This window comes from Ictidomys tridecemlineatus, chromosome 1, assembly GCF_052094955.1.
Source record: "Ictidomys tridecemlineatus isolate mIctTri1 chromosome 1, mIctTri1.hap1, whole genome shotgun sequence".
NCBI classification, from domain to species: domain Eukaryota; kingdom Metazoa; phylum Chordata; class Mammalia; order Rodentia; family Sciuridae; genus Ictidomys; species Ictidomys tridecemlineatus.
Window position 1 is genome coordinate 102,442,286 of NC_135477.1, and position 26,635 is coordinate 102,468,920.

The following is a 26,635-nucleotide window of genomic DNA, read 5'->3' on the forward strand; positions in this document are numbered from 1 at the left end:
AGACACAGGCTAGTAGAATGGATCACAAAACAAGACCCAACAATATGCTGCCTACAGGAGACGCATCTGATAGGAAAAGATATTCATAGACTGAAGGTGAAAGGTTGGGAAAAATCATACCACTCATATGGACTGCGGAAACAAGCAGGAGTGTCCATACTCATATCTAATAAAATAGATTTCAAGCCAAAGTTAATTAAAAGGGATAAAGAAGGACACTTCATACTGCTCAAGGGAACCATACACCAACAAGACATAACAATCATAAATATATATGCCCCAAATAATGGTGCAGCTGTGTTCATCAAGCAAACTCTTCTCAAGTTCAAGAGTCTAATAGATCACCATACAATAATCATGGGAGACTTCAACACACCTCTCTCACCACTGGACAGATCTTACAAACAAAAGTTAAATAAGGAAACTATAGAACTCAATAACACAATTAACAACCTAGACTTAATTGACATATATAGACTATACCACCCAACATCAAGTAGTTACACCTTTTTCTCAGCAGCACATGGAACCTTCTCAAAAATAGACCACATATTATGTCACAGGGCAACTCTTAGACAATATAAAGGGGTAGAGATAATACCATGCATCTTATCTGATCATATTGGAATAAAACTGAAAATCAATGATAAAAGAAGGAAGGAAACATCAAGCATCACTTGGAGAATGAACAATAGGATGCTGAATGATCAATGGGTTTTAGAAGACATCAAGGAGGAAATTAAAAACTTCCTAGAGTTAAATGAAAACAAAGACACAACATATCGGAATCTATGGGACACATTGAAAGCAGTTCTAAGAGGAAAATTCATCGCTTGGAATTCATTCCTCAAAAAAAGAAAAAACCAACAAATAAATGATCTCTTACTTCATCTCAAAATCCTAGAAAAAGAAGAGCAAAACAACAGCAAAAGAAGTAGAAGGCAAGAAATAATTAAAATCAGAGCTGAAATTAATGAAATTGAAACAAAAGAAACAATTGAAAAAATTGACAAAACCAAAAGTTGGTTCTTTGAAAAAATAAATAAAATCGACAGGCCCTTAGCCATGCTAACGAAGAGAAGAAGAGAGAGAACTCAAATTACTAACATACGGGATGAAAAAGGCAATATCACAACAGACACTTCAGAAATACAGAAGATAATCAGAAATTATTTTGAATCCTTATACTCCAATAAAATAGAAGATAGTGAAGGCATAGATAAATTCCTTAAGTCTTATGATCTGCCCAGATTGAGTCAGGAGGATATAGACAACCTAAACAGACCAATAACAATAGAGGAAATAGAAGAAACCATCAAAAGATTACCAACTAAGAAAAGCCCAGGACCGGATGGGTATACAGCAGAGTTTTACAAAACCTTTAAAGAGGAACTAACACCAATACTTTTCAAGCTATTTCAGGAAATAGAAAAAGAGGGAGAACTTCCAAATTCATTCTACGAGGCCAACATCACCCTGATTCCGAAACCAGACAAAGACACTTCAAAGAAAGAAAACTACAGACCAATATCTCTAATGAACCTTGACGCAAAAATCCTCAATAAAATTCTGGCGAATCGGATTCAAATACATATCAAAAAAATTATACACCATGATCAAGTAGGATTCATCCCTGGGATGCAAGGCTGGTTCAGTATACGGAAATCAATAAATGTTATTCACCACATCAATAGACTTAAAAATAAGAACCATATGATCATCTCGATAGATGCAGAAAAAGCATTCGACAAAGTTCAGCATCCCTTTATGTTCAAAACTCTAGAAAAATTAGGGATAACTGGAACATACCTCAACATTGTAAAAGCAATCTATGATAAGCCACAGGCCAGCATCATTCTGAATGGAGAAAAATTGAAGGCATTCCCTCTAAGATCTGGTACAAGACAGGATGCCCTCTCTCACCACTTCTGTTCAACATAGTCCTTGAAACACTGGCCAGAGCAATTAGACAGACGAAAGAAATTAAAGGCATAAAAATAGGAAAAGAAGAACTTAAATTATCACTATTTGCAGATGATATGATCCTATACCTAGCAGACCCAAAAGGGTCTACAAAGAAGTTACTAGAGCTAATAAATGAATTCAGCAAAGTGGCAGGATATAAGATCAACACGCATAAATCAAAGGCGTTCCTGTATATCAGCGACAAATCCTCTGAAACGGAAATGAGGACAACTACTCCATTCACAATATCCCCCCAAAAAATAAAATACTTGGGAATCAACCTAACAAGAGAGGTGAAAGATTTATATAATGAAAATTACAGAACCCTAAAGAAAGACATAGAAGAAGACCTTAGAAGATGGAGAAATATACCCTGCTCATGGATAGGCAGAACTAACATCATCAAAATGGCGATATTACCAAAAGTTCTCTATAAGTTCAATGCAATACCAATCAAAATCCCAACGGCATTTCTTGTAGAAATAGATAAAAGAATCATGAAATTCATATGGAATAATAAAAGACCCAGAATAGCAAAAACAATGCTAAGCAGGAAGTGTGAATCAGGTGGTATAGCGATACCAGACTTCAAACTATACTACAGAGCAATAGTAACAAAAACAGCATGGTACTGGTACCAAAACAGGCGGGTGGACCAATGGTACAGAATAGAGGATACAGTAACCAATCCACAAAACTACAACTATCTTATATTTGATAAAGGGGCTAAAAGCATGCAATGGAGGAAGGATAGCATCTTCAACAAATGGTGCTGGGAAAACTGGAAATCCATTTGCATCAAAATGAATCTGAATCCCTATCTCTCGCCATGCACAAAAGTTAACTCAAAATGGATCAAGGAGCTTGATATTAAATCAGAGACACGGCATCTAATAGAAGAAAAAGTTGGCTACGATCTACATACTGTGGGATCGGGCCCCAAATTCCTCAATAGGACACCCATAGCGCAAGAGTTAACAACTAGAATCAACAAATGGGACTTACTCAAACTAAAAAGTTTTTTCTCAGCAAAAGAAACAATAAGAGAGATAAATAGGGAGCCTACATCCTGGGAACAAATCTTTAATCCACACACTTCAGATAGAGCCCTAATAACCAGAATATACAAAGAACTCAAAAAATTAGACAATAAGATAACAAATAACCCAATCAATAAATGGGCCAAGGACCTGAATAGACACTTCTCAGAGGAGGACATATAATCAATCAATAAGTACATGAAGAAATGCTCACCATCGCTAGCAGTCAGAGAAATGCAAATCAAAACTACCCTAAGATACCATCTCACTCCAGTAAGATTGGCAGCCATTAGGAAGTCAAACAACAATAAGTGCTGGAGAGGATGCGGAGAAAAGGGCACTCTTGTTCATTGCTGGTGGGAATGCAAATTGGTGCAGCCAATTTGGAAAGCAGTATGGAGATTTCTTGGAAAGCTGGGAATGGAACCACCATTTGACCCAGCTATTCCCCTTCTCGGTCTATTCCCTAAAGATTTAAAAAGAGCATGCTACAGGGACACTGCTGCATCGATGTTCATAGCAGCACAATTCACGATAGCAAGATTGTGAAACCAACCTAGATGCCCTTCAATAGATAAATGGATAAAAAAAATGTGGCATTTATACACAATGGAGTATTACTCTGCATTAAGGAACGACAAAATCATAGAATTTGGAGGGAAATGGATGACATTAGAGCAGATTATGCTAAGTGAAGCTAGTCAATCGTTAAAAAACAAATACCAAATGACCCCTTTGATATAAGGGGAGTAAACAAGGACAGGGTAAGGACGAAGAGCTTGAGAAGAAGATTTACATTAAACAGGGATGAGAGGTGGGAGGGAAAGGGAGTGAGAATGATATATAAGAGGAAAGGAGGGGTAAGTCAAGATAATACAAATGGAAGAAATGATTTACAGTAGAAGGGGTAGAGAGAGAAAAGGGGAGGGGAGGGGGATAGTAGAGAATAGGACTGACAGCAGAATACATCAGACACTAGAAAAGCAATATGTCAATCAATGGAAGGGTAACTGATGTGATACAGCAATCTGTATACAGGGTAAAGTTGGGAGTTCATAACCCATTTGAATCAAACTGTGAAAGATGATGTATTAAGAACTGTGTAATGTTTTGAACGACCAACAATAAAAAAAAGAAAATATTTTGAAAGTATAACAGACTTTCTTGACACAGAAAATTAAAGTATTCTTTGATACTTCAAGATTTTAGCTGATAAAAATAAAAAAAATAAATAAATCTGAACAGAATTAGGGTCTCAGTTGTAAGAATACTGGGAACCAGATAGTAAGTAATGAACCATCTGATAAGCAGAAAGACAAGTATATAGTACGCTTCTCCCCAACAATAGACCTTGTTAAGAAAATGAAAAAGTGAGCCATAGCTTGGCAGGAAATGCACCAGTAAATGTAGCTGATACAGAACTTGTATCCAAAATATATAAAGTACTCTTTCCAATTCAGTATGACAAACAACTCAATAAGTAAATGGACAAAAGTTTTGAACTGATGTTTTAGAAAATAATATTTTCAAATGGCCGTTAAGAATACAAAGAGGTATCACATGTCATAAATCATGAGGAACATGCAAATTAAGACTCAGGAGATAATATTACATTACCTTTAGAATGACCAAAATCAAAAAGACAATTCAAGTGTCAACCAGGATATGGAATGAAAAAAAAAATTCTTGTACATTATTGGGAGGAATGTGAAAAAGATTACTTAGTAAAGCAGGTAGTAGTTTCTCATGCAGTTAAGCATGTACTTTATCATATGGTCCAGTATTTACAATGGGAAATTAAAATTCATACAAGGACTTGTACACTAGTGTTTACTTATTTATTATAATCCAAAACTAGAAATAATCCACATGTCTATCAAACTGGCAAATAGATAAAATAGAAAACACTATTCAATAAAATACTACTCAGTGCATACTTACCCACAATGAGAAGAAATAAACTATTAATAAAGCATAATGTAAGCAAAATAAGCCAGATGCAAAAGAATACCTAGACTTCTGTTTATATGAGATTTGAGAATGATGTAAAGTAAACTATTATGATATGAAGTGAATCAGTATCTTCATGGGGTTGGCAGTTGAAGGAAGAATTAACTACAAAAAAGAATGAAAGGACTCTTGCAAATCATGGAAATACTCTTTATTGTCACACAGGTTTACATATTGGTCATGTTTATTGAACTCCTCTATGGGGGACCACCTCTGAGCTATTTGCATAGCCTCTACTCGGCCTTGAAGTCAAGGAGATTTTGGTCTGGCATTGCAAGTCATTTTGTGGTTTATTACACAAAGCATGTGACCTCAGTCTTTGCTGGGGCATAGAGGCTGCTCTGTAGCTCCAGAGTTGGGCATTATCCATTGGGCTTGGACAGCCCACCCCTGCCTTATTTGGTGAAGAATATTCTATGGAAAAGCCTTTGTGTATCTCCCATATAAAAATAAAAATGTGGGCTCACTCTTTCTCTCCTTCTAGTGTGGAAGCAGGACCCTTAAGTTTGCAGAGCCAACCTGCCTTCGATCTCGAAATTATTTCTGTGTCTTGTGATTTGTATTTTGCAGCCAGCTCACTACATGCAGGAGAACACAGCATATCTTGCCTGTGTGGGCAGTGGGCGAGACTACTCACTTGAAATGAGTGAACTTTATTGTATGTAAATTATGCTACAATAAAGTATTTTTAAGTTTTTTTTAAAAATGATTAAAAATAGAGACAGTTGGAAGGATATCCAAATAAAAGGCTCAGGATACATAGCTATAATGTAGAACAAAGACAGTCTTACAATTTTTGAAAGCTAATTTACATCTACCCACACTACAAAGAAGCTATTTTGTAGGTGAATGAGAAAATCACTCTGCCTGATATGAAGACAAACCACTATAAACTAATTTCATCAACTACAAAAAAAACCCATTTAGCATTGTACATGCATTCTAAAGAGCTCTTCTTTCTATAATATTTTTAATTTGTTCTTATTAGCTATACATGACAGTAGAAAGAATTTTGACATTATATGTATGTGGAATAGAACTTCCCATTCTCCTGGTTGTACATGATGAGGAATTACATTAGTCATTTATTCATGTATGCATATAGAAAAGTAATGTCTGATTCATTTTCTATCTTTCCTATTCCCATCCCCCCTTCCTTCCTTTCATTCTCCTTTGTCTAATCCAAAGTACTTCTATTTTTCCCTATCTGCTCCCCAGCCATTGTGAGTTAGCATCCACATACCAGAGAGAACATTTGGCCAGCCATTAGTTTTTTAAACTGGCTTATTTCACATAGCATGATAGGTTCCAGATCCATCCGTTTACTTGAAAATGTCATAAAGTCATTCTTCTTTATGGATTAGTAATATTCCATTGCATGTGCATGCAACACACACACACATATATCACATTTTCTTTACCCACTCATCAGTTGAAGGGCACCTAGGTTGGTTCCATAGCTTAGTTATTGTGAATTGAGCTGCTACTAAACATTGATGTGGCTGTGTCACTTTATTATGCTGATTTTAAGTCCTTTGGGTATAAACCAAGGAGTGGGATAACTGGGTCAAATGGTGGTTCCATTCTAAGGTTTCTGAGGAATTTCCATACTGCTTTCCAGAACAGTTGCCTTCCTGAGGCTTAGAAAGTTGAGCAGAGAACCCAGGTGAATGCTTTGTATCTCAAAATTTAATTGGGAAATTTTGCTAAGTTGTTGAAAATTTTCCTTACAGAGTCTGGGAGAGAGCTAAGACAATTGATTCAGATATGAAAGTAAGGGCAATGTCATACTGAGGAGCCAAAGAAACAATACCTGTTGGATATATTACTATAATTTAATATGCAGCATTTAAAAATAGTTTCCTAATTTTCAAGCCTGTTTTGGCATTGTCTTAAAAACCACCTGAGGAAATTTATGCATTGGTAATTTCATTTGCCCAACTGAAAATTACTTTATCTACTTTGAAGAGATAGCTTATAATGATTGCCACCAAAATTATTTCTTTTAGAGTACATTAGCCTTCTGAATATCCACATTAGGTCTTTAGTTTAATTATTTTCTGTATTTGTCTCTTTTATAATCTTTTTCAATGGGTAAAATCATTTTTGTTGTCTCCCCTTAGCTCATTCCATTCTAAGGAGTTATGTGTGGGATTTCTTTTCTTTTTTTTTTTTTTAAAGAGAGAGTGAGAGAGGAGAGAGAGAGAGAGAGAGAGAGAGAGAGAGAGAGAGAGAGAGAGAGAGAGAGAGAGAGAGAGAGAGAGAGAATTTTTAATGTTTTATTGTTTTGTTCTCGGCGGACACAACATCTTTGTTGGTATGTGGTGCTGAGGATCGAACCCGGGCCGCACGCATGTCAGGCGAGCGTGCTACCGCTTGAGCCACATCCCCAGCCCGTGGGATTTCTAATTATAAAATCAGATTGTATATTTCATTAGTGAACTCATACGTTCACTAAGCAAATCTTTCAAAAATTTAATCTCCTAGAAAACAGTAAAGAAAAATTACATGGCCAATGTGTCTGGAGTTCTGTGGAGTTTTTGTTGTTGTTGTTTATTTTATTTTTTTTTGCTTTGATTCTGTCCAACTTAACAGTAGACAATCTTAGATAAATCTCTTAACACTCCTGACCTTGGTTCATTCGATAATAAGGATATGGGTTACTTCACCTTTGTTTTTCCACCCTAAAATAGTAAGAATGACATTTTAGGATAAGCTATACTGAAATTTTTGACAGTGTTTCAGCAAGAAGAAAATATACCTTCATTGGCTTTTTAATAATGTACTGCAATTAATCTGGGTAGATAAATTATATTTACTGAAGCTTGGATGCATTTCTGGTAATAGCTAGATATTGTGGGGTTATGATTGTATCTCTGCTATATTTACTTTTAACATGTTATATTTTCAAGTTAAACAGAAGTCACAGTGTAAGGCTCAATTTCATTATGGATTAGTACATTATATTATTTTATTAGCATTTTAAAAATAACCATGATCAACAACAGAAAGGGAATTTGTTATAAACTTTTAGTAGAGAAAAAACAAAATTACAGACAGACCTTCATGACCATTGTAGTTCTCAGGTTCCAGATAATACTCAACAGCCAGAGGAGAATATTTTTTAATGTTTGTGGAGAAATTACTTATACGAAGGTCAAGGGCATGTTACCAATTTTATGTTCTTCCCACACAACTGAGTCTCTCCATACAATTAAGGCTCTTGAATCTAGTAACACCTGTTTCCAAAGACTTGTCTGACTTCCTGGAGTAAAGGGTCCTCAATGTGTAGATGAAGAGAATACACATTAAGAGCTAGTAACATTTTAAAAACTTTTCTCTTGCCAACACCTCAAGTCCACTGAGGCCATCTAGGTCATTTTCAGACAGTTTTGTGCTGAATGTCAAAAGTGGTCCAAGAACTTAGCAGTGGAAGAATAAATAGTGGTTGGAACATGAGGGTCACTTCATAATCTTGTTAAATTCTTCATAGCTGTTACTTTCTCAAAAAACTAAAAAATGGCAGAGGGTGGTGGGGCTTCCAAGGTGAGTTTTCTTTTATTTCAATAATTACCACATCAGAAGCACAACCTTCTAATTCAATCTTTGTACCTAGAAGCTAGCACTGCCTCTGGGTAAAGAGGATGCAGTGAGGCAATGCACAGAAACTAGAAGATAAAACTTTGAAAGAAGATAATTGTTACAGAATCTTTAAGTGATAGATTCAGATTTTTGAAACCATTCCATATAGTTGTCTGTTGCTGTTTTGCAGGGATAGTGACTGACCAAAAGAAGATGAAACACAATGACCTTTAAAGAGCTAAAGTGATATCCGAGTAATAGCTGGAGGACAGTCAGAAAATCCGGAAAGAATGATTTTGAGTCAGTTCAATCTTTTTTTTATAGAGCCTAGGGATTATTTTTATGAAAATGTTGGCTCCAAAGCAGCGTAAAAGAGAGCTAATGGGTTGAAAGCCAAATGTAAATGACATAACTGGAATAACAGGATAATCACAGCAACCACTACCTAAGTTTTCATCTTTTGTTTTCCCAAGATATTAAATATGGAAATTTTAAAGGCAGAATATTAAGGATGAAACAATAAACACCTCCTATTCAGATATACAATCTGCCCTCTCTTTAACATCCTCTCTAGCTGAAGGGAGAAGAATGGTGGGGAAAACATATGGCCCCAAAGAAATCACAGAACATGCTTGCCTTGAACAGAAAGGCACTATGGTCACAATAATAAATCCCCTCTATAGTTGAAAAAAATAACCAATAGTCTCATTCATCATTTTGTTGAGTAAATGTACCCAAAGAATCACAATATTTTTATATCTTACTATGTCTTATATGCTCACCAGCAAAACATAATCTCTGGTAAATACAAAACTAACTTTTTATAGTAAAGCACTTCCTCAAAATAAAAAAAAATATGCATTACATAATTTTTACCCTCAACAAACCTCTTTTTATCTTCAAATATATTAAATTTGACAGGAACTAATGGCTTAATGGTTTTCCAATAGAGGCCTTTATGCTGGGAAAAAATGTAAGGTAAACTTTTACAAACAAAAATTCAGCAAAACCAATATCAATAAAATTTTAAAATATCTTTAAAGGCATTTTAAGTATCTACAAAGCACTTCTTTTATAAATAGTAAATTTCTCATACCTGGGATGTAATTCAAAAAGTCCCATAATTGTTCTTCTTCCATGTAGCTCACAAAAACATTTCCAAAAGTTTGTGGAGAAAAATTGCAGTGGTACAGCACTTTAAAGATGGCTTCTGTCAAGCTGAATCCTTGGTTCAGATTATTTTCTGTATCAGAAACTTGGTCTTGAAAGGTGCGTGCTAGAAAAGAATAAAAACAATGTAGTAAGGTAGGCATCAGTGAATGTGATTAAATTCTTATCAGTCCAGCATAATGCTATGAAATGTATTTGATTAATATTTGCACAAGAGAAATACCACATTCTTTCAAATCAATGGTCCAGCTAACCCAATGAATGTTTACCAAACCCATTGACCCTGTCATTTCAAAATGGAGAAGTTTTTCGATTGGCTCCTCAATAAAACCACATATGGAACTCTGCGAAAAATGGGGCCATTTAAAAAAAATTATTCTAGTTAGTCATATATAACAACAGAATGCAATTTTAAAATGGTGCCATTTTAATTGCTTTTTTCAACTCTCTTCTTGCTCCATATGGCTTCCTAAAAGATCAGTAATCAGAAATTTCTGTACTATTGCATCTATGGGATGGATGGAAAGTTGAAATAACAATTTCTATTTTGTTTGGATAAGCAGCATCATAATGAGCAAAAATACTTACTGAATAATGATAATGTCAACTTATATCTTATATAAATGTAATCTAAGGTCTTTTGGAGTGAGTACATTTGTTTATTTTGGCTCATTTGGAAGCTAATCAATTTTATGTTTCCTCTCAATTTTATTTCTGGGATTTGATTTTAATAATCTAGAGGAGCTCACTATCGCTTGAAAAGTAAAAAATAGAACCATAGACTTTATGCAGAGAGTCTTTATTGGTTTTTCTTTCTAATATTCATTTCAAACAAGTTTTTTCTTTATCTAGTTATTCAAGCCCCTACCCATCTCCCTTGCCCTATCCTTAACTTAACATGGTTTACTTTGTTGCCATTACCAAAGGTGGGCACGTTACCAAGACCTGAGCAATCAGAGCCTGACATCTCCCATTAACAGTGATCAGTTCAGGGATGGGCAGGTAACCAATGTGACAAACTTCCTCAGGGTTTTTGGTGGAATAATTGGTGGAACAATGTTCTTTTTCTAACAGATTTGCCTAGCTGGTTGGAAATTGATGATTGCTATTTCAGGAAGAACTTGACTGAGAATGACTCTCATTCAGTAAGAAGCAGAATCAAAATATGAAGATTCCTGATGTGATGACACTGAGAACCTGAATTCAGCGCTGCTTATAGATTCGTGTTAGCTGAGATGATCAATTTCCCTTTTAGTTAGATAGGCTAATTTGGATTTCTGTAATTGAATTCTGAAAGGTCTTGATTTTTTTCTTCTTAAACCAAGCAAAAATGTTAAATGGAAAATATTTCGAACTCAGGCACCCATTATTTCATGTTTTTTATTCAAATACTCTCTGCTGTTCTCTCTACTTTCCCCTCTCTCTAATTCATGTTAAGTACAACAATCCGTTATCCTTCATGTTATTCCTGTGTTTAAACCTTCCCCTATGACTCCACTTGCAAAAAAAATCCTTGGCATGATGATTCACAATTTCTACAACATCTTCCCAAATTATGTTCCAAATCCCCAATATCGGTCCTACCACAGGGTTTATTTGCTATTTCTTTCAAATGTGCCCTCCTGTATCCTTTTCTTTGGCCTATGCTATTTCGTCAGACTAGAATGTGGTCCTCCAATAAAACCACTATGATTCCATAAATTGATGAACTGACCGATTGTTTATTATATGTCAGTTATTGGATCAGGTAATGAGAACTTCACTTGCCTGTAATTCACTGACTGTGCACCTATATATTGTTATTTACTTGGGGATGGGATGATAAACAAGTAAACAATAATTATAGCAATGTAAAGATAAGTAAAGTAACCTTCCATCCTGGTTTGCCTGGGGCAATCTGTCTTATGTCTTATTGTCCTGGCATAAATACTACTAACATCCTCCTTCACTCTTAAAAACTATCTGTTTGAATGACAAATTCATCTATCACCTAATTCTAAGCGCCTTAAATATAAAGCAATGGGGAAACACAGAGAATAATGTTTTACATTTTGCGGGGCAGAACATCAAGATCTCTCTCAGCCAAACCTTTAAGGAGCAATAGAGTTTATCAGCATGCCAAAGTTGAGGTGGGGAAGACTTTTGGAAAGACAGAAGAGGTGGTGTAATAAGAAGCCCACAGGCGTCTGCTGGGGGTGTGGAAGTGAGACTGTTGGGAGGGAGAGGGAACTGAAGCTAGTCAATCAATGGAGCATGTATGACAACACATACATGGAAAGAGGGGTGGAAAAGAGCAATGGTTACACCAAAAATAACAAATATTATTATTACTTCTACTATTGTGAAAATGTGTGGACATACTTCAATGAATTTTTTTCTCCTATTTTCCTTTGCCCTAAACTAAAGTAGTCTATTTCTATTTACTTTACCCAGGGATTTCTGTCATTTGAAAAGTGCAGATAGACTGAAGTCATTTATCTTCTTGGACTTAAAAAAAGAAGAAGGAGAAAAGCTAAATCTATTGAAGAATGTTTAGCCTGAACTAATAAAATAGTCATTCTTGTAGACCATAAAAGGAAAAATGTTGTCACTACTATGTGATTCCCAGTGAAATCATATGTTTCCTGGCAGGAGAGCAGGGGTGAGTTTGGATTGCTCAGTGAGAAGAGTTCTGAAAATTTCTGGGTCTGCAAGAAAGAGCGCCTGTGTGCTCTTGCTGGTAGTGCTTAGGGAGGCTTGCCTGGGTGAGGGGTAAGGGAAGCCAGGTTGCTGACATGGGCTCTTGACCTCAAAAAAGGTTTCAAACATATTTTTGCATGCAGAGGAACCAGCTGGAGAGGGATAAAATGTCTCTCTGAGAAACTAGATGTCCATGCAACTGATGATGGATAGAGCTTTCCAGGGCCCTGTGTGTCACCTTGGGTGTAAGAAGGATTGAGTGCCAACATCATCTAGGGAGAAATGTCAAGTGGGATGGGCTGACAATCCTCAGAAAGTTGCCTTAAAGACAATAAGTGATTCATTCGTGTGCATCTGAATTTATGAATTCAGATTTATACCAGCTCCATAAAAATGAAATTACTATTCACAAAGTACTTAATGTATGCCAAACATCACATAAACTGCTTTACATCTCCTTTCATCTTCAGAATACTCTATGGAATGGGTGCCAATTATCCTAGATGAACAAAGTAATCCTAGATGAACAAAGTAAAATTGAAACAAATTAAGTAAATTGTCCCAAGGTCACAAAGATATTAGGAGTTTGCCTGTACTATTTCTGTTATACTAGAATCCCAAATTTCTCAAAGCATGCATTGACATTTTATTGACAGTGACCTTTGAATGCACTGCCCTTACTCCAAGCCAGGTATTTTGTATGTGGTAACATATTGCCTTATGAAAAAATAATTTCATGTAGTATTTTACATTTTCTCATTATTTCATTATATCTCTAGCACTATTTTATGACTTTTTATAATCTAGATTTTTATGTGTGATTGACTTTAGATATCTCCCAACAGCTCCTGGCATAGTGATGTGTATTTAACTAATATTTCAATACTAAAGAAGGAAAAGAAAAGATGGGAGTTAGATCTCTAAGGCATTTTTTGGGGTGCTTTGGTTCACCGAGAATGACACCTAACTGCCTCCTAATCATAACATTCAGAGAGCTCTTCTTCATGGAGCTTCACCCTATGCATATTTTCTGGATCCCTTTCCACTGCTCTTTTGAGACCACTTCTTTCTTGACTTCCTTATGGCCATGCCCTGTTGGTTTCAGGGTACGTTTCTGGCATTCCTTTTTCAGTAAGCTCTTCCTCTCTTATGGTATAGAATGAGACTTGGCAAAGTATTGCTATAAAGGGCCAGATAGTAAATGGTTTACATTTTGGGAGTCTTTTGTTTTCTGTTCTTACAACACAAAAGTAGTCATGCACAATGTGTAGGTATAGGGTCAAGACAACATTGGAAGGAAACGGTATTTATGAAATGGGTGGGGCAAAACTCAATTCAAAACTGATCAAAGATCTAGAAATCAGGCCAGGAACCCTGCATATACTAGAAGAAAATGTAGGCCCAACACTCCAACATATCAGCTTAAAAACTGACTTTCTTAATAAGACCCCTAAAGCATAAGAAATAAAATGAAAAAAAAATCAATAAATGGGATGGCATCAAACTAAAATTCTTCACAGCAAAAGACACAATCAGGAGCATGAAGAGAGAGTCTACAGAATGGGAGAAAATCATTGACATCTGTAACTCAGATAGAGCACTAATTTATATATAAGTTATATAAAGAACTCAAAAAGCATAGCACCAAAACAATAATCCAATCAATATATGGACAAAGGAACTGAACAGATGCTTCAAAGAAGAAATATAGTCAAAAAATAAATGAAAAAAATGTTCAACATCTCTAGCAATTACATAAATGCAAATCAAAACTATACTGAAAGTTCATCTCACTCCAGTCAGAACTGTAATTATCAAGAGTACAAGTAACAATAAATGTTGACAAGGATGTGGGGAAAAAGGTATACTCATACATTGCTAATGGGCCTACAAACTGGTACAACCACTCTGAAAAGCAGTATGAAGATTCCTCAGAAAACTAGAAATGGAACTACCATTTTACCTAGCTATCCTACTTCTCAGTATATATCCAAAGAATTTAAAATCAGCATACTACAGTGACAAAGTCATATCAATGTTTAAAACAATTCATAATAGATAAGCTATGGAACCAACCTAGGTGCCCTTCAACAGATGAATGGATAAAGAAATTCTGATACATATACACACAACAGGATTACTAAGCCATAAAGAAGAATGACTTTATGATATGTCCAAGTAAATGGATGGATCTAAAGACTATTATGCTAAGTGATATGAGCCAGTTCCAAAAAATCAAAAGTTAAATATTTACATCTGGGTTAGTCATCCTGCCATCCTTTGACTTTAAAGGTTCTTTTTGTGCAAATCATCCATCTATGGCTCTCATCTTGCTCTTTCTTATCCTTGCTGAATTCCCTAATTCTTTCTAGGACATTGCCATCTCCTATTCATGTCCAAGCTCAATGCCTTAGCAGGAATTAATTCTTCTCTAGATTGTTAGATATAAAAAAAAATATGTCCCTGGTCTCATCTCTTTCTATATAAGAAATCAAATGTTCATTTACTTCCATAATGTCCCTTCTCATTATTAATATAGTTTAAGTTTTCTTACTTCTTGTTTTAATGAAAACACTACCCAGAATACACATTAAATCTAGCCTCCCCTGGTAGCCTTTTAAAGTTCACCATAATCATATGCCTTGCACATTCTGGCCTACTATCTACTCTTAGTTACAATATTCCAAATTTCCACTTTGAGCCTCACTCATCATTTAATAAGGACAGGATGGTGAGTGACCCTCAGCAGGTTCTACTTACTTTCTTCAGGTCTATGTCGCTGAAAACTGGTGAAAACCAAGACTTTTGCCAGGTGCTCACCCACAAACGTGGTTTTTCCTTACCTTTGAATATTTTATGTTGTTGGAATATTTTTGTGCTGTCCTTCATTTGGATATTTCCTATTCTATTAAATGTGACTCAGTCTCAGTTTTATTATTTTAACTTGCATCTTATGTTGGTTCTCATGACATTCAGGACATATCACCCCAAAGGACTGCATCTTGGCAGAAGCAGGCTGTATAAGAATTCTCTTTTTCCTCTAAAGTATGTAATAAAACCATCATTCCAGAACTATTCTCCCTATGCCAGGAGGAAGGTCCTTTTCTCTGAAGACATGGAGACACAAAGAATAACCTGAACACACAGGCCTATACTAAGGTCCCGCTAGCTTACTGCCATTAGCTCATACTTTTGTCTAATCATACTTCTACACAACAGTTGACTTTCATAGAACTTAAGCATAAAAAATATAAAGCTTTCCCTGTCTCTTTGGATCTTTACTTTAGAAGGCTCACATGGAATGTAAAATTAACATTAAATAAATATTTTAGCTTTGTTAATCTTCCATTTACTTTAAGTGCCAGAGCCATGAACCTTGGAATGGGTGAGGAAACATACTACCTTTACTTCCCATTAGTCCCTTTCATTTTGCTTCAAACACAGGTCTAGCCTTTTCTTTTTTCTTTCCCTCTGCCGTCTGGGATGGACATTGTTTTTTCTGATATAAAATCCTCCTGATGAGGGGCTGGGGATGTGGCTGGGGCTGGGGATGTGGCTTAAGCGGTAGCGCGCTCACCTGGTATGCGTGGGGTGCTGGGTTCGATCCTCAGCACCACATAAAAATAAAATAAGGATGTTGTGTCCACCATAAACTAAAAAAAATAAATATTAAACAAAGGGGAGAAATGAATTACAGTAGATGGGGTAGAGAGAGAAGATGGGAGGGGAGAGGTTGGGAGGGGGGATAGTAGAGGATAGGAAAGGCAGCAGAACACAACAGACACTAGTATGGCAATATGTAAAACAGTGGATGTGTAACCGATATGATTCTGCAATCTGTATTTGGGGTAAAAATGGGAGTTTATAACCCACTTGAATCAAATGTGTGAAATATGATATGTCAAGAACTATGTAATGTTTTGGACAACCAATAATAAAAATTAAAAAAAATAAATATTAAAAAACCCTCCTGATGAGCTCTTCAGTGGTAAAAGAGATATTTAGTTCTAGAACTACCTAAAGCACCCATGATTTCAACAGGTGTTATCCACTTTGCCTCTTTCAATCAATAATTTTGCCCAAGACATATTGTCCCATTAATCCACATCTGAACTGGGCTGTACTCTCTTTAAAAAATTTTTTAAAATTTATTTATCTATTTTAACTTGTTACACATGACAGTAGAATTCATTTAAATTCATAGTACACACATAGAGCACAAGTTTTCATATCTCTGGTTGTACACAAAGTAGAGTCACACCATTTGTGTCTTCATAGGTAGCTTAAGGTAATGATGTCCATCTCATTCCACAGGCTTTCCTAACCCCATGCCCTCTCCCATCCTCTCCCTCCCCTTTGTTCTACCTAAAGTTCCTTCATTTCTCCTAAGCTCCACCTGAGCCCCTGCCCATCCCCATTATGGATCAGTATCCACTTATCAGAGAAAACACTTGACATTTGTTTTTTGGGGATTGGCTAAATTCGCTTAGCATTGTATTCTCCAACTCCATACATTTACCTGCAAATGTCATAATTTTATTCTCTTTTAATGCAGAGTAATATTTCATTGTGTTTATATACCACATTTTTTTTATCTACTCATCTACTGAAGGGTATCTAGGTTGGATCCATAATTTAGCTATTGTGAATTGTGCTGCTATAAACATTGATGTGGCTGCATCATTGTAGTATCCTATTTTTAAGTCCTTTGGGTATAGATCAAGGACTGGGATAGCTGGGTCAAATGGTGGTTCCATTCCCACTTTTCCATGGATTCTCCATAATACTTTCCACATTGACTGCAACAATTTGCGGTCCCACTAGCAATGTATGAGTGTGCCTTTTCCCCATATCCTCACCAACACTAATTGTTGTTTGTATTCTTAATAGCTGCCTTTCTGACTGGAGTGAGATAAAATCTTAGAGTGGTTTTGATTTACATTTCTCTAACTGCTAGAGATGTTGAACATTTTTTCATTTATTTATTGATTGTCTGTATATCTTTTTCTAAGAAATGTCCAGTTCCTTGGCCCATTTATTGAATGGGTTATTTGTTTTTCTGATGTTAAGATTTTTGAATTCTTCATATATCCTAGAGAATAGTGCTATATCTGATATGTGTGTGGTGAAAAAATGCTCCCGTTCTGGAGACTCTCTCTTCACCACACTGATTATTTCTTTTGTTGAGAAGAAGCTTTTTAATTTGAATCCATCCCATTTATTGATTATTAATTTTATTTGCTATAGGAGTCTTGTTAAGGAAGTCAGGGCCTAATCCAACATGATGAAGATTTGGGCCTACTTTTTCTTCTATTAGGCACAGGGTCTCTGATCTAATTCCCAGGTCCTTAATTCACTTTGAGTTTTGTGCATGTTGATAGATAGAGGTTAATTTCATTTTGCTACATATGGATTTCCAGTTTTCCCAGAACCATTTGTTGAAGAGGCTATCTTTTCTCCAATATGTTTTTGGTGCCTTTATCTAATATGAGATAACTATTTATATGGGTTTGTCTCTGTGTCCTCTATTCTGTACCATTGTTCTATAAGTCTGTTTTGGGGCCAATATCATGCTGTTTTTGTTGCTATTACTCTGTAGAGTAGTTTAAGTTCTGGTATAGTGATGCCACTTGCTTCAGACTTCTTGCTAAGGATTGCCTTAGCTAATCTGAGTCTCTTACTTTTCCAGATGAATTTTATGACTGCTTTTTCTATTTCTGTGAGGAATGTCATTGAATTTTGATTGGAATTTCATTAAATCTGTATAGTCTTTTTGGTAGTATGGTCATTTTGGCAACATTAATTCTGCCTATCCAAGAATAAGGGAGATCTTTCCATCTTCTAAGGTCTTCTTTCTTTCTTTCTTTAGTGTTCTGTAATTTTCATTGTAGAGGTCTTTCACCTCTTTCCTTAGGTTGTTCCCAGGTATTTCATTTTTTTTGAGGCTATTATAAATGGGGTAGTCTTCCTAGTTTCTTGTTCAGAGGATTTCTCAATGATGTGCAGAAATGCCTTTGATTTATGAGTGTTGATTTTATATCCTGTTACTTTGCCGAATTTATTTATCCATTCTAGAAATTTTCTGGTGGAATGTTTTGGATCCTCTAGATATAGAATCATGTCATCAGCAAATAGTGATAGTTTGAGTTTCTCTTTTCCTATCTATATCCCTTTAATTTCTTTTGTCTAATTGCTCTGACTAGAGTTTCAAGAACAAAGTTAAATAGAATTGGTAAAAGAAGGCATCCCTATCTTGTTCCAGTTTTTAGAGGGAATGCTTTAAATTTTTCTCCATTTAGAATAATTATGGCCTGGGGCTTAGCATAGATAGCATTTATAATGTTGAGATATGTTCCTGGTATCCCTAGTTTTTCTAGTGTTTTGAACATGAAGGGGTGCTACATTTTGTCAAATGCTTTTTCTGCATCTATTGAGATGATCATATGATTCTTACCTGTAAGTATACTGATGTGATGATTATTGATTTCCACATGTTGAACCAACCTTGCATCCCTAGGATGAACCCCACTTGACAGCGGGGCACTATATTTTAAATATGTTTTTGTATTTGATTTGCCAGAATTTCATTGAGAATTTTGCATCTATATTCATTAGAAATATTGGTCTGAATTTTTCTTTCTTTGATGTGTTTTTGTCAGGCTTTGGAATCGGGGTGATATTGGCCTCATGAAATGAGTTTGGAAGTTTTCTCTGTATTTCATGAAATAATTTGAGGAGTATTGGTATTAGTTCTTCTTTAAAGGTCTTATAGAACTCAGCTGTGTATGCATTCCATCTGGTCCTGGACTTTTTTTGGTTGGTAGGCTTGTGATGGCATCTTCTATTTTATTGCTTGAAATTTATCTGTTTAACTTGTGTATATCATATTCAGTTTGTGCAAATCATGACTCAAGAAACCTGTTGATGACTTCACTGTTTTCTATTTTATTGGAGTACAAATTTTCAAAATAATTTCTAATTATCTTCTGTATTTCTGTAGACTCCATAGTGATATTTCTTTTTTCATCACAGATGTAATTTGATTTTTATTGCTCCTTCTCTTCTTTAGCATTGCTAAGGGCTTATCAATTTTATTTATTTCTTCAAAGAATCAATTTTGGTTTTGTCAATTTTATCAGTTGTTTCTTTTGTTTCATTTCAGCTCTGATTTTAATTATTGCCTGACTTCTATTGCTTTTGATGTTGATTTATTCTTTTTATAGGGCTTTGAGGTGTAATGTTAGGTCATTTATTTGTTGACTTTTTCTTCTTTTAAGGAATAAACTCCATGCAATGAACTTTCCTCTTAGTACTGCCTTCATTGTGTCCTAGTGATTTTGATATGTTGTATCAGATTTCTCATTTACTTCTAAGAATTTTTTAAATCTCTTCTTTGATGTCTTTTGTAAACCATTGTTCATTCAACAGCATATTGTTTAGTCTCCAGGTATTTAAGTAGCTTCTATTTTTTATTTTATCATTGATTTCTAATTTCATTCCACTACGATCTGATGGAATGCAGGGTAGTATCTCTACTTTTTGTATTTGCTAAGAGTTGCTTTGTAGCATATGGTCTATTTTAGAGAAGGATCCATGTGCTGCTGAGAAGAAAGTATATTCACTTGTTGGTGGATGACATATTTTATATATATATATATATATATATATATATATATATATATATATCTGTTAAGTCTAAGTTATTTGTTGTATTATTGATTTCTATAGTTTCTTTGAAAGATCTATTCAGTGGTTAAAAAAAAAAGTGTGGTTAAAGTCATCCAGAATTATTGTGTTGTGGTCTATTGACTCTTGAACTTGAGTTTATTTGATGAATGTAGATGCTCCATTGTTTGGGACATATATATTTATAATTGTTATGTCTTGTTGGTGTATGGTTCCCTTAAGCAGTATGAAATGTCCTTCTTTATCCCTTTTGATTGACGTTGGCTTGAAGTCTACCTTATTTGATATGAGGATGGAAACCCCTGCTTGTTTCCATAGACCATGTGATTGGTATGCTTTTTTCCGAAACTTTCACCTTCAGTCTGTGGTGAAACTATAAGTTTCTTGAAGGTAGCATATTGTTGAGTCTTTTTAAAAAATTCAATCTGTCAGTCTATGTCTTTTGATTGGTTAGTTTAGGCCATCAACATTCAGGGTTATTATTGAGACATGATTTGAATTCCTAGTAATTTTTGTTTATATTTGGTATTTAACTTGACTTGCTTTCTCATTTGATTGGTTTTTCCTTTATTGTAATACCTTGATTTGCTGATTTTCATTGTTGTTTTTCATTTCCTCATCATGAAATATTTTGCCAAGGATGTTGTTTAGTTCAGTCTTTCTAGTTGTAAATTCTTTTAAATTTTTATTTATTGTGGAAGGTTTTTATTTCATCATCAAATCTAAAGTTTAATTTTGCTAGATATAAGATTCTTGGGTGGCCTCCATTTTCTTTCAGAGCTTGGTATATTTTGTTCCAGAATTTTCTGGCTTTCAGGGTCTGGGTTGAAGAATCTGCAATGATCCTAATTGTTTTCCTCCTCTATGTAATCTGATTCCTTTCTCTTGTGGCTTTTAAAATTCTCTCCTTATTCTGTATGCTAGGCATTTTCATTATAATGTGTCTTGGTGTGGATCTGTTGTGATTTTGTACATTTGGTGTCCTGTAAGCCTCTTGTATTTCATTTTTCAATTCATTCTTCATGTCTGGAAAATTTCCTAATATTTCATTGAATAGAGTGTTCATTCCTTTGGTTTGGAACTCTATGCCTTCCTCTATCCCAATAATTCTTAAATTTGATCTTTATGTGTTATTCCATAATTTTTAAATTTTCTGCTCATGGTTTTTTAGCATCTTCACTGTGTGGTTAACTCCTTCTCTGTAATTTCTTTTATTGTGCTGCCCATGGATTCTAATAATGTAGTATCATGGTTTGTTTGGGGTACTTTCTTCCCTTGTTTTTTCACATTGTTCATGTGTCTTTCCTTCTAGTGCTGTTGCTCTGAGGCATTAGAGTTTTTACCCTATAGGCTTAAAGTTTCCCTGCAGGATTCCAATACCTCTCTTTGATTTTGCTTCTAAGCCCCAGCAGGTGTCCCAAGTGAGGAGTTGCCTCAACTAAAGATGGCAACAAAAGTGTCCCAAGATAGAGATGGCTGCTTTCAGTGATGGGGTATTGGGTTGGGTGAGGCTGAGTGATGGCATTGGGCAGTATGTTCAGAGATGTAGCTCTTAGTATGCAGTGTTGTGGCTCGAAGCTGTCTCTACACCCTGTATGGTGTCCCCAAGTGTAGGGTAACACATGTAAAGGACTATGGAAGTGGTTGCTGTGTCCCAAGATGGAGGTGACAGGGGAAGCCCCACATTGGTAGATTGGAGTCCACATAGGAGTGGTGGCTGGAGGTTCTTTGTGTGAGCAGAGGCTGGGTGTTCTGCATAGGAATGATGGCCAGGATTCCTGTGGGTGCTCAGGTACCCAGAGGACCTTTGTGGGCAAATTGCCTGGAGTCCTTCACATACACTGAGGCCCGGAGACCTGTGCAGGCATGGCAGCTGAGATTCTTGTACAGGAGAAGCTGCTGGGGGTCCTCTAATAACTTGCAGAGAAACAGTATTCCCACTACTTGAATCCCAGGTCATGATGTGACACAGAATGCAGCTGCCCTCTAGCCTGCCATCTTGGATCCCCTCTGTATTCTCTTACTGAGAATACAGAGGAATATTATAGCCACCCTGCTGGCCCCTCCCCCCTCCTCACCCCCATCTCCATGCTAAAGAAAGAGAAGTGACTTGTCTGAGTGGTTAGTTTGGGGGAAAGTTCTGGGCCTCGTTGGCTAAGCCTAGCTATCTTTTCTCCTTTTGAAGTCTTGACCTCAGGGGTTTGCATTCTGGCCTCATCTCCCTTCTACTGAATCTGGCTTTGCCAAGATCAGGAAGTCCTGAGGTTTTCACCATGAAGACCTAGTGGTTTGGGGAGCAGTAAGTGTGGAGCTGGGAGATCAGAGGGAAGAGGATCCATTTAATTCTGGAGAGCATTGTCAGCAAGCCACATATTCAAAGCCATATTCCCTGGCCCAGGTTTTACGAGTTATAATAACAGTAGAAAAGCTTTTACTTTAAATTTCATCTGCCTACTCCTTTATGAATGTTTTACACATTATAGAAACAAATATGTGATTTAAAAATAGATCATCTTTTCAATAACACTGAAGGACCTTTTTTCACTGCCTTTTTAAACTCCTTTTGCAATTTGAACTTGTTAGTACTTCAAAAGAAGGTGGTATAAAGCAAGGAACTCAACCAGGAGACTGTATTGCTAACAAAGAGTTACACCTACATGGCACAATAATGCTTTGCTTTCCAAGGTTGCTTAATTTTTACTTTCTACAAGAATGTTGTTAATGACAAGCTCCTTCTGAGTCATTAAGATGAGTTTTGCAGCAATGGTGTGGCAGCACATGAGCTCGGTATGCTGAATTAACCAGACACTAAAAGCATCTCTAAACCAACGAGAAGAGGCTGAAAGACTTACTTTCAACAAAGGCATTATAAAGTGCAAGAATAGAAAGTGTAGCATATAAAACAAGGACTCAAAACAAACAAAAAACAAAAACAAAAATAAATTAACCCCTAGATAAAAGGGGTAGAGTATCACATAAAAATACTTTCAAGGAAACATTAAATTTGAATGTCACAACCTAGTTTGAAATGAAAATTAACAAAAATAAAATTGATGTCTAATTTCAAAATTAGTTTAATATGGTACTTTGTTGTATAAAAGGTTAACACTAAGTATAAAAACTTGCCATTTATTTGAAACTTTCATTTGTTAATGTAATGATTATTAGATTTTTCCCCCCTCAAACTAGTCTTGTATTTGGCAAAATTTGAAAATTTAAAAAGGAGGTCTCTGGGGCAGGGGATATAGCTCAGTGGTAGAGTGCTTGCTTGGCATGTGGGAGGCCTTGGGTCCAATCCACAGTACCGCACATATACAAATAATAATAATAATAATAAATATAAAAATAAAGAAAAAAATTTCATGAAGTGGTCTTAAACATATGAAGAAAAAAGAATCCTTCTTTTCATTCATTCCTATCTCCCAAGTTGTTTACTGGGATCATTTTCTTGACCAAAATGCTTACATACGAATTACAGTTCAACACTTAAAACTTCTTCCTTTGGTCCTCCTCTTCTTCCTCCCCTCCTTCTTTCTCCTCCCCCTTCCCTATTCCTCCTCCTCTTCCTCTTGTTCCTCCTTCTTCTCTGAATATTAAATCAGATTTCTACTTCTTTTGAATACCCACAATCCCTAGTGAATATTCACAATGGCACAAGTATTATGCTAAGTATTTTACATACATTTTTTCATTTATCATTATCCTACATACGGTATGTGTTATCTCCATTTATTTTTTAACAAATGAAGAAAATGACACATAAAGAGTTTAACAATTTATAAAGTGAAAAAGTATTTATTAAGGAAATAGCTACAGATTCATAAGAGGTTTATAACTGGTCAATTTATCCAATTTCTTTAAAAATGGCAAACTCTACAAGACACACAGGTAATTCCATTTGTTAAAATTAGTTTGTATTATTTACATATTTTGTAATATTTAATTATTCATAAGCCCTGTGACTCTCCAAAAAAATGAGTTTAGTATATACTGTTTTTGAAGGTTTTTGACTCTTTTTTTTTTTTTTTAGAATTGTGTCTAGTGGGATTGATTTTGTATAAAAACAAATGTAGAAATCATGCTCTAATGTTTGCAAATGGAGTCTTAAGTTAACTCCAAGCTCTGTAGGTTTTACTTGACCCACTAAATATTAGTTAAATGAAGAACTTAGTTATAAAATTGAGAAACCATTTTCAGAAATTGACTCAGAAGAATATTATTTCTTATTTCTAAAAGAATCACCTCCACAAAGCCTCATGTTTTCATTTTTGAATTCATTTAAAAACAATACTTTCAGAAAATAATGGCTCTTCTTTCTTCTAACAAGGACCACTTAAAACATCAAGTAGCAATTTACTCAATTTTTCTTATCTTAGTTTTCTCATTTGTAAAATGATCCTAATAATCCAAGGGTCATAAATGAAATAATGTGTTAAATTACTTTGAGTTGCTTGGGGAAAAATGCAACAATTCATGATAATAGTATCACTTAGAATATAATGCCCAATCACTTTATATACTAATACTAGACACACATTAGCTACTAACGAGGACAAATGTTCTTACAGTTACTTTAGACATTTCTAAGTACCATAAAGAGAAAGAATGTAAAATATTTCAGCCACTGCCAAGCCAGATGAGAAGTGATTATGTGTAGGCAAAACATATTAGCAAAATTCACACTGCTAATCTCCCAAGCTATATGAGAGTGTTCTTAAAGAGTACTAAATGTATAAAAATTGAGATATTTATTTGGCCCAGTTCTCATCTTTATATGCATGGCAGATACTAAGGCAACACCTTCCCAGGCACAAAAATGCCCAAAATGGGAAACTTCAACACCTAGGAGACACACATTCATGCTTAGGTAAATGCTTAGGAGAGAGTTACTGAGAGGCAGAAGAGATAATTCATTGCATAAATAGGACAGGATGATCAGAAAAAGAGAAGGAAGAGGAAGAAGAGAATCAGGCATTTTTTTCAGGCATTCAGCACTAATTAATGAAAACAATCTAACACAAATTAAGTATGAAGTGCCAAACAATGTTTAGGTGCTTTATGTTTACTTTCCCTTTTAAATTGCAAAAACAAACATATAACATCAATATTAATGACCCATTTAGAAATGAGGAAACTGAAGTTTAGAGAGACCACAAAGCTAATGAATGAAACAGAATTGTTATGGAGATTTAACTGACCTTCATTCATTCAACAAATACTTTTAAGGTATGTTCTGTGTGCTAGTTATCAGTCTGAAGTACTAAGAACAAGGCAAAGCACACAGGATACAATGGTAAGCTGCCCCCGCTTTTCTGGAACTCACTGTGGCTGAGACACAAATTAAATACACCATTATGTCAATTAACCTTTCACTTATAACTGTGACAATAAGAAGTACACGGGTCTTCACTCAGTCAAGACAATCAGGGATAATTTCCAAGGAAGTATGGGCTGAGAGGAAAAAGAAAGGGAGGGACAGGAGGATGGAAAGAGGATAAGGTGATTCAAAGTTATCAGGCAAATGGAAAGGAGGAAGGTTCTAGGTAGAATTTTTTTTTCAAAGACTCTGTAGCAAGAAGGAAACGTGGAGTATGGAACAATGAAAAGGTCGTTAGGTATTGTAGTAATTGTCTCTTTCTTCAGGACACTTCTGCAGGGAGATTGCTGTTACAAATATGCAAATTTAGACTCAAATAGGCATGGTCCTGTGTTGGAGCATGTTAAACTGAAGGAGAGTGAATGAGATGAGCTGGATATGATGGCCACAACTGGAGGATGCAGGGCTTTATAGGTGTCTCAAGAATCAGGGTCTTTATCCTACAAGTAATAGGCAGCCACTAATGGTTTTTAGCAGGGAAGTGACACAATCAGATCTGTATTTGAATAAGACCATGCTTGCTGACTGCTGCTGTGAACTTCCAGATAAAATGGTTTATAAATATTCTTAAGCAAATCATGTCTTCTTATTATATTGTAAGAACAAATCACAATCACACTCTTTTGCTTCTATAGCAACAGATACCTTGTTCAAGATCATTGCTACTCAAAAAGTTGCCCAGGGTTCACAGGAACAGGAACAGCATCACCTGGGAGCTTGTTGAAAATGCATAACCTCAAGCCCTACCCATGACCTACTAAATTAGAATCTGCCCTTTTAACCAGATCCCCAGGTAACATGTGGCTGCACTGCATTTTACAAGAAGTTTTGTTTGATATAATCCTGTTCTGCCACCATCCACAGCAGCTCCAACACTAGTTGTTTCTGGTCTAGAAAAACCCAATGGAGCCCACAGATGTTTCTGGATTAGTAAATTCATCATCATTCTTAAGCAGAATTTTTGGTAAAAACACACAAATATGATTCTACTATTTCTGGTAAGAATGAAGAACAAATCTAATGAAGAAGAAATTAGTGAACAAAGCTGAGTCCTCTAGTGCAGATGTTGTTACTGGTTAAAGTAGACTATGACATACTATCAGTTTTAGGTGAGCTATGAATACCA

General features: G+C 35.5%; 1 protein-coding gene across 11 annotated transcripts in view; it reads right to left on the reverse strand.

Annotated features, from left to right (window-relative positions):
- The window catches only part of Kiaa0825 (KIAA0825 ortholog), a 383,898-nt gene that overhangs the window by 207,011 nt on the left and 150,252 nt on the right, over positions 1-26,635 (reverse strand). For all 11 annotated transcript variants that reach the window (XM_078044980.1, XM_040273480.2, XM_078044969.1 and 8 more), the window contains one exon: positions 9,694-9,873. In XM_078044980.1, the coding sequence (XP_077901106.1) occupies positions 9,694-9,873 (180 nt within the window). The remainder of the gene's footprint in view (positions 1-9,693; positions 9,874-26,635) is intronic.